Genomic DNA, 13,547 nt, shown 5'->3' on the forward strand with positions numbered 1-13,547 from the left:
AAATCTAGATATCGCTTTTCCTGCTAAGTTCCCAAAATACTGATATCTGATTTTCTGAAACCAGGTCAAGCTTTGTCTTTGTAAGGGTCGGTTACATGAGCCCGGGCCTTCCAGGCATATTTCTCTTTACAAGCCTCTTTCAAAGGCATCCGAATCGAGTTTCATCTTGTCCATCACCTTATATATTGGTAAAGATATAAAAATTCCCATTCATTGTCTGCTCTACATGATGCCCTTCATTTGACACACATGTTATCTTACACCCTAATAGCTTGGGATCATCAGGAGTCTGTGCTCCTCCTTGTCTTTGAACTCTGGGTCATCCATCACTCAGCATAGTGGGAGATAGAGATAAATATTTCTTTCGCCAACGCTACTTGGAGCTTCCTGTTGTACCAGAGGCTTCCTGCTTGACCACTTGTCTGAGTGGAGACACACCCAATATTTACCTAGACACACTACGGAGAACAGCTGTTCAAAGGTGTATAGCCCTGTATTATAGCACTCTCTCTCTCTCTCTCTCTCTCTCTCTCACTTGCACACACACACACACACAGTCTGCCTCTGGGGCAAGCCAGGCTGGAGCGTTGTCAGATCCATGCATCATTGCTAAGGAAATCTCCCCACAAGCCCGCCACCCCCACCTCTCCCTGCGGCAGACCTGAAAAGATCCTTTTGTCCATCATCACCCCTCTTCTACCTCCACCTCCCCATGCCCACAGCCCTCATACAGCCTGTGGTTATGGATACCTGGGATTGTCTCACACAATGCTCCCATGTGGGGGTAAGGCTACCTGCAGGCACTAGACCTGAGAAAGCCAGCCCGAGACCAAGTTCCTTACCTTTGGCTTTTGTCCTCATTGTAGATGGATCATTTTACTCACTCTGAGTGCTTACCAAAATCGACATACCAGAGCCCTCTCCCACGCTTTAGAACAGACTGTGGGCTTTAATTTACTCTCTTCATGTTTATTTACACCCGACAAGGCCTTTCCGGACATTGATTTAATGCCACTGCAAGTCATATCCATGAAAAAAACAATGCCCTTCTGACGACTCTGCTGTCCATTAGCAGCTGCTGTTACTGGCACCGGTCAGCTCACAGTGGACCTGATGGCACATCACATTCAGCTCTAGTGAAGGAGCCCAGCGCCTGAGGCTTAGGCCCATTCCTCCCACACATGCTGCACTGCTGCACCAGTGCTCCACTTGTGGAACTGAAAGGAGGAATGATCTATGTGCCAGATACAGTAGAAACAGTTTATGTGTGTATCCATGTTAACTGTCCAGTGTGAACGCGCAGTGTTCGGTTGGGATCCGAAGTGCGGGATTTAGGCGTGATTAAAAGCCTTGTTGGAGTTTCCGCAAGGGATTGAATTAATATTCTACTTACACCCCCTGTAGAGGTGACATTGATGGCTTCATTCCTGTATGGCACATAGTAATCTCCTGTGTGTCCATCCTTTACCAAACATATTGTCCCTAGATGAACTGGCACATTCACTTTGGTGCCTTTGTTATTGCCTGTTAGCCAATCAGACCATATTTTTTCTCTGCGTGCAGTCACATGGGAGATTTCTTGTATATTTGGTCTAAAATGTATATTTTGTAAATCAAAGGTGTTCTGCACATTGCTTGTGAGTGGGAGGCAGAGTGCAGAATATTCCTAACCTACATTTGAGTCCCTGGCACTTTTTTGAGACAGACTTGTTTATGTGTCTCCTGTGAATCAAAGACAGTGGGGTTGATAAAATAACAGGTTCCTGCTTTATTTAGAGTTCATATGAGGTCCAAATGTTCCTCCTTATTAGATTCAAAGGATTCATTTATAAACAGGGATAACTAGTTTCAAGTTTATTTTAGTAGGATGGTAGCTGTAGGGCTGGTATAACATATTATTGGAAAACTATTCTAAATGTAACAACCGCATCACTTCAAAATATGAAATGCATGGCTGTAAATGGTAAATATTCACTCCACTGTATTTGGGAGTCATGGTAGGTTGGGGGTCATGATAGGTTAAGAAACAGTCCCAAATTACAACTGCCTCTGGGATGCAGACTGCCCCAGGCCACGGTTCCTCATGCTATAGCCCTGCAATCTTGGCAATCAGGCTCTAATGCTAGCAGCAACTGGTTCAGATTAGGCCCAGGAAATCCTCCGTGCTCTCTGTTCAAAACAATTTACCCTGACATGAGCCGAATGGGTAGGGGTTGGGGGGCAGAGGAGTTGTCCTCTGTTACCAGAAACTTTTGGAGTGCAAGTGAGACATTTTTCAAAATATGACGCAGATATTTGGCCATTGGAGTAGGCTATAAATGTTATTGTCCGCTATAAATGTTATTGTCCGCTATAAATGTTATTGTCCATTGAGGATCGCTTTACAGCCTAACGCGGCTGTAGACCCTAATGTCCTATACAAATCAGCCTTACATTTTCATATTCGATATATTCGAATGACAATGATTGCAACAATAATTATTAATAGTATTATAGTAGTGTTATTATTAATATATTATTAGTATTATTATAAGACAATTATAGTAATATGCTAATAACTAATAACAATAAGCCGCAGATTAGGCTACTGTTTTTATTATTGTTGTTGGTGATGGTGGTTTTATCATTGAGCTTTCAATTCCCATCATTATTATAGGATATTTAGCCTATAACATGAGTGATAACAGGGTTCAATACTAATTGTATTGTAATTCTAAAAGTTGTGCATGATGTTGAACAAGGATGAAGGAGGAAGTATTTAAAAAACATAGATCCATTTCTAGACTTATTTGTTATTCGTAGTAGGCTACAGATTAATGTAAAATCACTGTGTGAGCGCGCCTTGGGCAGATGGTGTTGCTTTTCCGTGGCCCAGAACCGACAGAACAAACACTTGGAGAGAGCAAAGTAAACACCGCAACACAGACGTAATGATCCGCAGCGCTCATGGAGCACGGTCGAGAACCAGGCTTCTTCGCCTTGGGCAAAACATGGCTTTAAATATCATCGACAAAACTGATCTGTTGTGCATACCTCATGGCCCTTTTTTAATCTAATTAAAATATTTTTGGGCCCACATTTTACAGTTCCCAATCCGGATGTTTTGTTGTTATTCTGAACTTATCATGTTTTGAGTTTCATCTCCTTTAACATATCTGAAATCCCACGTTGGGTGAAATTTAATGCAACAATTTCAACGAAAGATGAAAATATGTCAATTTTGTCTGTAGAGTTAAACAGAGAACTTTGACCGTGGTTTCTATCCATCCAAATAGTGACATAGAGGCCTAAAAAACAAAATGTGCTTTTCGAATACACCCTGCCCAAAAGTTGAACAGATATTTTGTATTGTTTGCTGCCATGGACGTGCGTAAAATGCAGATGACTCAATGCCATACCAAGGAAGAAAAACTGACCAAAATGTTTCGGTTTATTATAGGACATATTTTTTCTGCATGCCCTACATATCTTTGAGGGATGGATATAGGCTATGATATAATGCTATTTATTTTATTGAGTGGACATACAAATAATACACATGAAACAGAATTGACGTCTCTTTTTGTTTTATTGGAAACTAATTAGGATTTTAATTAAAACGTCGCTTCTTAGTTTCCATAGCAGGAAGTTGCTATAAATTTAATCTGAAGAAAAAATATCATAAATTAAGCAAAAGGGCAGTCCAGTTTAAGTGTCTCGTTGACTTAAGAGTTCATAAAAGGGGGTATGATTGTATTTTCACGGGAAGGAGGGTACCTCCTAAGTCAGGATAAGCGCATAAAATAATTGCGTTATAGTTCTAACCAAATTTAACGACAGACAGAGGTCAGTCTAGTTATAAGGTACCATAGTGTAATTTCATATATGTACTCAAGCTGGTAGTTATCAGTCTTTTCAAAGATAGTATCAGTTTGCCTTTAGGAGCCTAGATCCACAAGGCTCGATGTTAGAGGTCCCAGCAACGAGTCTTGGAGTTGGTGCGGGTGTCCGTGCATTCCATGCACCGGCTGTGCGCCACCGAGGCCCGTCATATGGTAAGAGGAGACGCCGGGGTGACTCATATTTCCCTGGAGCAAAAGCACAGAGTTCTGATCAGGGCTTTGTGGTGGAGAGAACTCATCTTCCGAGCTGGACATGAGCGACTTGCCGCCATCGAGGGGAGACAGCTGGTTCTGTTTGTTGTTGCCGGAGTTGTTGTTTTCGCTGTTTTCTCTGAGAAGGGAAGATATTTAAAAAATTGACAAATATAAATGTTTATAGCATACTATCATACCACTTTGAGGATTATAAAGCTTTTAACACAAAAAGAAACAAGTCAGCATATAGCCCAACCAATTCCTAACACTCGTATTGTCTTGTAATTATTTGAACTATACAAAAGTTGAGTACTGTCATCATTGGTTTGTTGCATGATTTCGTGTTGGTGATTTTAGGTTGTGAATAAACTATTTTGGACCCAGGTTTACATAATCGATATAGGCCAAATACAAGCTAGACATTTCAATAATAAGCCAAGAACAAGCCAATCCAAAATTGATTTAAACTTTAGGATAATGCAATAAATAATATATTCAATCCGTTTTTATTATTTTGACATTTCAATTGCAAAATTGAAACTTTTGGTCACACGCAATACTTTTAATTATTGCATTAGAATAATATCTTGTATCATACTGATTCCATATCTTGACCACTGAAACCCGTGACCTGTAGCTCCAATTGTACATGTAACACTGTCTAAGTAGCTATAACTTATTCTGATGCCATAAATATTTAGAACACTATCGAAATTATAAGGATACAGTCAATAGTCTGTCATTGGTTCCATTTCAAATGTATGTAGGCCATAGGTTTTTGTTTTGGGGTATCACACTAAATGTTTGAAATTTAATTTACAGTGGATAAATTGTCATTTAAAATGGATAAAACCTTTAGTATAAATATATTTTAATATTAGTTGGGCCTTCGAAAAATCTGCATAAGGGCATGTCACTTTAAATCAATTAGTTGGGAATTTATTCAACAAAATAAACTAAACATAATCACTTGCGTAAATGACGCATGTGAATATGTTTAGTTTATTCAATCCTACTATTAATCCTACTATGGCAACATTTTATTGTACTTTTTTGGTCAAAACATACCTTTCTTTAGCTTCTGCGGCTCTGTCTCTCTGGCGTCTGTTTTTGAACCAGTTGCTGACCTGCGTAGTGGTCAGTCCCGTGGCCTCGGCCAGCTCCCTTTTCTCTCGCGGGGAGGGATAAGGGTTATGCGTGTACCACTCTCTAAGAACACCCCTGGACTTCTCCTTAAAGCAATAGCTGGTCTCCTCGCCGTCCCAGATCGTGCGGGGCAGAGGGAATTTCCTTCGTACCCTGTACTTCCCCACGGCTCCAAGCGGTCGGCCGCGCAATTTCTCCGCCTCCACGTAATGCGCTTTCAGCCACAGCTGCTGCAGCTTGGGATGGTTGTGTGGGGAAAACTGGTGGCTCTCCAGGATCTTATAGAGCTCTCTGAAGTTCCCTCGGTGGAAGGCGACCACCGCCTTTGCTTTCAGTACACTTTCATTCTTGTGGAGGTGGTCACAAGCTGGGAGAGACCAGAGAAAACGACCGAGCCTCTCCAGGTTACCTCCTTGTTGCAGGACCTCGCAGACGCAGGCGACTTGCTCCTGGGTAAACCCAAACGAAGGTAGTATTGACATGATGTCGGGTCTCACTCCCCAGCCCAACGCCGGTATCCAGAAGGATGCTGTTTTTCTGTCTAAATATTCTTCACTGGTTTGTTATTGTGTTCCAGAACCCAGTGCAATCCGGCGTCCGGACAATATCCACTCCACCCCTGATGCGCACGGGAGATTCGGATGTTGATTGTTGGGACAATTTGTTCCTGTTGGAGATATGTCAGGCTTAAAGAGAGCGCTGCGCGATTCGTTGATTGGCTCTCCCACTGCCCTATACCCTGGCAGCCGAGCAGAACTGGGTTTGCAGCTCCGTTTCCTCCCTGGAGGGAGTACGTCAGGGGCTGAAATTGGAGACCCCCACCCCATACTCCTCTCCAGCTTTAGCTGAGGGAGCAGAGGTACCTACATGCTAATCAATTATTACAGACTTCTTAAAGAGCATTTTTAACATTCTCTCCATGCAGAACCTCCCATGTTTTTGGAAAGTTTCAGACAAGGCTTGAAGTGAAGTATAAGATCGATGAATATAGTTGAAGTAATTTATTGCATCACCATGCATTATTAATTATTGTCATCGTTAACCCCCCTCATCTTGCCACCGCGTTAATAGCACGCAGATTGTGTATTTCTCTCCTATTTTTCATAGTCTATTAATTACCAAGTAGTTTATTTTATGAGGTGATATAATTTAATAACTTCCTATGATAGTTATACGTGCCATTACGTATGAGTGCCTGACAAAAAAAGGTTGGGGCTTTTAGACAGGAAAGAAAAGTTAAGAAACGTGCAGGTATTGATAGTGTGAATGAACATCTTATTCCAAAAATAACTTAGGATAGTTCTTTGTAAGGCTTCTGTATGTCAATATTGCAAGATGATCTATTGATGAAAGATATATGCCTAGGCCTTATATTGTAGAATGGTCGCCTAAGACTTTAAACATGCATCAAATGTAGGCTATTTCACTGAGTTTACAACTGAGATTTGCAAAAAGCATCGTGTGGTATAGAACCTGGAATCTGATGGAATATATTTCCTCTAACTTTATGTCCAAATAATAGCTCTAATGAACCCACAGTTATGATATACAGTTTGTGCATCAGTAATAACGTATTGCATTATATTTGATTGGTGTGACTCCTCTTTACGCATGTGCATCAGAGGCCTGCCTACCTGATGTGTTAACACATCGATGGACATTTCATTGATATTATTATTATCATTATTATTGTTATTATGTTTTAATTTTAATTGTAATTTTTTTGCAGCTTGTTTAATTCTTTCATTTTCTAAAATCCTCGCCTAAACCATTAGTCTTACATTTAATAATTTTGATGTTCTGTCATATATGTTTTTTCCCGATTTTTTTTTCGTTTCAATTTGCGTCAGTACATTTTAGGATACTCTTAGTACTGCATTAATTGTTCATTTATTATGGTGTGAAATCTTTATATTTCTACGAAATGATGTACATTTATATTCCCGCCTCCCCAAGGTTATTTCCCTAGAGATAAATCGTCTCTCCACTGCTGTCCTCAATGTTGTGGCGTGAAACATAAAACCTATCCATTAGTAAATGAGTTCTGTGAGTCACGGGCTCTTGGTCGTTGAGTCGTTGTTTTGAAGGATAGATCAAATTTCTTTATCTTTCCCAGGAGTTGCAACTTGACTCTCGGGCAACACGTTGAGAAGTAGACACCGGAAAGGAGCATTTCTAGGGCAGCCAATATTATTTTCAGTATTATTTATTCTGTCCATTAGGCCTACATCTTTAACCAATATGTGATTTTACATATGAAATATAGGCCTATCTCATTTACTGTTAACATATTATCTACACACCACTAGGCCTACCAGTTATAAGGGTTTAATCGAGCTTGGTTTAATCAATTTCTGTGGTTTTAGACACGTGTAAGAACAACCCTCGTGCTTGGAAGAGAGGCGGATCTAGAATATCCAGCTTCATCTGTCTGGAAATAATGGCCTATACCATTAAGATTAAAATGTTGATTTAGGTGCACTTTTGTAAATGGACCTTCCATCATAAAAGCAAATGAACGAGGGTATGCAATACATTAAGTTTAAGACCCAACGCTTTGCTGAGATCATTGTGATCTCAACATAACTACCTCCTGATTAACTTATGGCCAATAATGTACAATTGCTCGACCTATTCCCAGTTGTGTTGATTATAATGGAAAACAACATCAAACGAGCATCCCAAGTAGCCTAAAGTTGGCTGAGAGATGTGCATGCTGCCATGCAAATTAGACCGTACAAGAAGTTATGAATGAAGTCGGGGTAGGCTATCGAAAACGAAGGCCCCATCATTCAGTGAATAAAAGGTGCATATTGTGCGGTTGGCCTGTCGGTCCTCGACATTAGGCCTAGGCCTATGGGGTTCGCTCCGCTCAATTCTCTAAACCCAAGCGCTCCAGCAAATGAGCTGTCTTATGGGCCGCTCTCAGGTTTCTCTAATATCTCTACCACATTGCACCGCGCCTCCTCCTTTAACCCGAGAAGCCAGGGGGACGTGCCCAATCTTAGTTCAGGTCGTGATTATTTCAAGATGTGGACTCCCCTCCACTGCCCCCGGGCAACGATGACGATTGGCGACGTCTCTGCTACTGCACACAACGTCGGTGGATGGAAAATGAGAGGGAGAAAGAAAACAATCCACAAATACAAACCGAGAAAGCATTTCATAAAAACGTCACCATATCTCATATCAAACCGTCTATATGTTGCGTTTTGTGAGTGAAGCTTTTTTCTTTCTAAAAATGAGGAGAGAGTAAAATTATGAAAGTCCAGCAAGGCCGGGATCACACAAGCAAGCAGATGGTTTTCGCTTAATCAAAACTGCTATTTCAGCTGTTGACTGGAACAATGCTGATACTGTTCAAATTGGCTGAAACATTTGGAATGTAGCCTATGTAGTCCATGGCTTTCCTTAATATATCTAGCCTACTTGGATAAATCTAAATAATTTGGGACATAGCCCAAGCCTAATAATTCATTGCTGTAAAACTTTTTTAAATTAAAAGGTGGGCCTATAATATTTGACACCCCGTATAATTCGTTGCATAGGGCTGTATATCTTCAAACTATGCAAAGTATGCAGCAAACATTCTTAATTAAACAAAAATGTGTGCGGTTAGGCAACATCAAGTCTGGTTTAGATGCCTATATTTTTTATAACCCTAATGTTGTTGTGTCTGTGTAAATATACATTTTTGCATTTTTTGCAGAATCTTCTGAATATTTAACTCACTCACTTGAGACGAAGTATAGGATAGGCCTATGTGATTCTTAATTACCACAAAAATACTTTTTTCCTTTTCTATTAGTTTGAATTGGCCAATAGGCCCTGCCCAGACCTACATTTTTGTTGTAAAACATACACGCCTATTCATCACTTTAAGTGCAATACTCCGAATTGGTTGCTTTCACAAAACACAACTGTTGACATGAGTGAGTTAAATGAAATTGGAGCCGCAATTATCAGCTTAACAGAGTTTCCTGTCATGTTAGAAAATTAGGCCTTGTATAAGAGCACTGCGGTCACCTCCCATCAAAATCATTACGGCTCCCTTTCCTCGCAGGGCCACCTCATAGGCTACAAAGGGCTATACAGCAGGTCAGTAAACAAGCTTTGGTCCTGATGTTGTTAAACGATAATTCGATTAAGAGGCTTTACCGTAGCGTTCTATGTAATAAAATAACCACAATGTTTTGAAATGTGTTGTCCCCATTTTCTAAACCACTTGACCATTGGTTTCAAACAATGTGTAGGTTACTGGTAGGAAGGGGGCGCTAGTTTATAAACAACAACCCATGACGTTATGCACAGATCGAGATTTGATATTCACAATGCGTAAAACGGACCCTCCAATTAATTAGGCTACTTGGAGAGCATATTCAGTGTTAATGTTTTTATGTGCTAAATTAAGTTTACCATTATCTTTAAATGCTTATGAGTGTTGGTAACATTTTACATTACATTTTACATTTTAGTCATTTAGCAGACGCTCTTATCCAGAGCGACTTACAGTTAGTGAATACATATTTGTTTTATACTGGCCCCCCGTGGGAATCGAACCCACAACCCTGGCGTTGCAAACGCCATGCTCTATCAACTGAGCTACATCCCTGCCGGCCATTCCCTCCCCTACCCTGGACGACGCTGGGCCAATTGTGCGCCGCCCATGAGTCTCCCGGTCGCGGCCGGCTGCGACAGAGCCTGGATTCGAACCAGGATCTAGTGGCACAGTAACACTACTAATAAAACATCTATAGTAAACATTGATTGGGCAGGTGACATTTGGCATGGGGAAAGGAGCTATCATGTTCTTATGGCTTTCAGACAAAGTCAAACTCCTCAATAGTCATATGAGTCTTATTTGCGTCGCTCCTGTTACAGAGTGGTGTGTTTCTATGGGAAATACAATTTCACCGGTGTGGTGATGATGCGGACTCCCAGCTGTTGCCTCTCTCTCAATTTATCCCATTTAAGTGTAGAACTACACCCCAACATGTGTGCGTGCGCCGGTGCGCGTGTATGTGTGAGGGGGGGAGGGGGGGGGGATAGAGATGGATGGAAACACACGGGCATGTGTAGTGCACGTTTGGATCGTTTTTACGCATATGTTATACGTTGCCGTTATGGTGCAGAACAGACCATTAAATTGCCCCAGGTCGCACCTTTCCTTTTATTTTTCGTTGTGGACGATGGACTGAGCATGTGCAGATATTTTCTCACGCCTGATAACAACTCAATTATCTGAAGTCGAAGTCAAATATTGCACTGTGGTATCTGATGGTGAAAACTACTAGGCCTATAAGCTATCCTCAGTCGTTCCCAATGGATTTTAGTCACACACACATCTCACATCGTGAGTGCCCGTTTTCAACAACAATTTATAATTGTACTTATATTTGCTAGCTTTAGTTTAATTTATTTTTCCTTTCTCTTTCGGAACCGCACAAATGCATCTCCGTGGGTTAAGTATTGGTGGTGGGTCTTTTGGAGCGGCGCAGCACCCTACGACCCCTGGCCTCTCATTAGTGGGACGTGGAGCAGCGGAGTACCGCACTCCCCAGGTCATGTTACATATGGCTTGCAGTCTGCTGCGCCGCATTAAATGTCAGCTTTGAAACCATCCAAAAGATCAGAGGTCAACGTTTTTAATAAGGCCTCGGTTCTGGTGCGTTCGCTTCTTTTACTGCTCGCCCGCGCATGTTTTACAGTGCACGTTTTAAATTGCGGACAAAATTATACATCTTACTTGTTCTACTATTTGGTAACATTATTATGTGGTTGGATTGGAGTGTATTTGATGGTGAACGATAGCCGCTGGACGCATCTCATATAAAAAAGTGTGTTGTTTTAAAAGTGACATATCTATTGGTTACTTTTTAAACTTTTTTTTCAAAATATGCAATACATCCATCTATCAAGTTTGCCTTGTAGGCTATACTGTAATAAAAATAAAATACTAATATTACAAACAGATGTTCTTCAAAATAATGTTTAGTCTTCCTTTAAAAGGACTGACTGTGCTGTTCATTTTCTTCTAATCTAATTTGAAGCTTTCTGGGGCCCACACCCCATGAGACCAAGAGAACATGGGCTCCCTTTGCCAATGGGACATTGTTCAGGGCTTCAACAAAGCCGTTTTCACCCTCTTCAATATTACAGGAGGCATCACCTGATACCTAACAATCAGCTAATCCAATGCCCATGGCGACGAAGTCACCAGTGCACAGGTAACCATACACCAGTTACCTGTCTCTCCCTCTCCTTTTCTCCCCCACTCTCCCCCTCTCTCACCATTGAGTGAGCGGAGACAAACACCTTCTGTTTATTTGGGTCATCCGAATAGAACCCATAAAAAGTATCTACGAAGAGGATAAGACCTGAAGTCCAGTCTCAAAACCATTATAAATTCTCCATCTACGTATCCATCCATGCAACCATTCCCCCGCCCCCTCTCCCCGCTTTATCTTACCTAGCCTTACTTGGGAGCCGGCGGAGTGAATCAGAATTGGGTGTAAGATCATAAAAAAATCCCCCAAAGCCATGTGAGTAGTTCAGGATTTCTCTGTACAGACACACAGTGCCTGTGAGTGACAGCACTTCAGATTCATTCATCCACATGTGGATCAGCTGAGTGAGCCAGGGAGAGCTTGCTCTGGGTTAGCCCAGGGAGAGGGCCCATGGACAGGGCTGTGTGGAGCTGTGGACCCCCCACCCCTAAGAGCAGTACCTCTGGAAATCTCATTGCTGTTTATTTGAATTACGGCGGCTGAGATGAGAAAAGGAGGGCTAATGAACTCCAGGTTGCCAGGCATGTGCAAATGATCACTGCAGGTTTGCAGAGCGCAGTTCTAGGCTTGTTGGATCAGGGCACGCCTGTTATACCCCCATCCTCACAGAGTTTGGCTTTTTAAGCCTTTTAAATATATAGAAGACGTATGCTTCCTGTCTCGAGAATTTAGGTCCATTGTAGACATAACATTAAACACAAACCCAACTCACATGTTTAATTAAGAAATAATCTAGAAATTATTTAGTCATGGTAAAGGAGCCAAATTAACACTTTTTTCATGACAAAAACTAGTAACAGTTTTATGTTTTTATAAATATAAAACTTTTAATGTAGTATGGAGATTTAGAAAAATACATTCACATCATTTCAGATTACAAACATACAGTTCAAGCTAAAATAAAAAACTATCTGTTTTACCATATGCCTATGGCTTATTTTTGGTACATGACATCAGAGCATGTAGACAAAGTTGTTTTGTAATGTAATCTTTACGTCAGTTTGCAGTCTGTTCATAGCTCTACTCTGAGTGGGGGTTTAGGTGATGGAACCTGACAAAGGAAAATGTACTGGCCACTCTATGTACATGGATGTATGGATGTATACTTAATGTCTTACTGTTATGTGTAAATTACATCTGCTGGTCATGTGGTTGAGATGGGGTATTATGGTTTGTGTTGTGTGTCTGTGTGGAGTTCAAGTCTTCTGTTGTGAAGTGCTCCACATACATTTGTTGACTTATGAGGCCCACTCACTCCCTACCTCAACATCACAGGAGATGTCTGGCTTATGCGCCTATCTGATAAAACCAGGAAATGACCCAAATTGGAATAGCTTTATCTGAAAACCATGGAAGTTTTGCATGTGTCTCACTCTGCACCTATACATCAATCATAGAGTGTAGAGAACTTGTTAGCCACACTCAATCGTATTTAGAAAATAACAGGCACTAGTAACCAGGACATTGTAATATTCTTAACTCAGTTTGCCATGCAAAGGGACACAATAGAAATCCCTCTCCATATAAAACACTTCGGACTGCATGTAGTTCTCCTCCCTCAAACACAATGCTCCCCTTCCGGTTTCTCATACAAACACACAAACAGGCACACCAGTCAATAATATACATATGTGCTTGCATCTTACTGTGTAGACAAATATAACTGATGTATATTTTCACAGAGACAGTTTGAGAGACATTTCAAAATGAATGATGGGACATACTGTTGCCAAACAGCATGTAGTGGTCTTACTATGTTCAAATAGATACAGACTGTGTCACAACCCCTTTATAACCTCTCCCTGTCTCCAATAATGGTTGAAGCTTGAAATATGTTTTCACAGTATAGATTTGATATGGTTTGATCAGTCCAGAGAGAAAGGTAGGTTCTTTGAAGCTACAATCTTCTGTTATAGTGTTTTGATGCTAGTGCAAATTAGGAGAGGTCAGTGCAGCCTGACATTCTACGGGGCATAAAGGCACATTCATTTCTTCTTATGTCCCTCGAACAGAAACCATGCCATAAATATGATGAATC

The 13,547-nt window shown here is 41.0% G+C and overlaps 1 protein-coding gene across 1 annotated transcript; it reads right to left on the bottom strand.

Annotated features, from left to right (window-relative positions):
* Positions 1-3,917: 3,917 nt before the first annotated feature.
* On the bottom strand, positions 3,918-5,704 carry LOC311145944 (homeobox protein six1b; the record flags this gene model as incomplete). The annotated part of the gene is made up of 2 exons (XM_084182348.1): positions 3,918-4,212; positions 5,145-5,704. The coding sequence occupies 2 exons, from the start codon at positions 5,702-5,704 to the stop codon at positions 3,918-3,920; spliced, it is 855 nt and encodes a 284-aa protein (XP_084038474.1).
* Between the last annotated feature and the right edge of the window lie 7,843 nt (positions 5,705-13,547).

The sequence above is a fragment of the Coregonus lavaretus genome, assembly GCF_964263955.1.
Source record: "Coregonus lavaretus genome assembly, chromosome: 18".
Lineage (NCBI taxonomy): Eukaryota > Metazoa > Chordata > Actinopteri > Salmoniformes > Salmonidae > Coregonus > Coregonus lavaretus.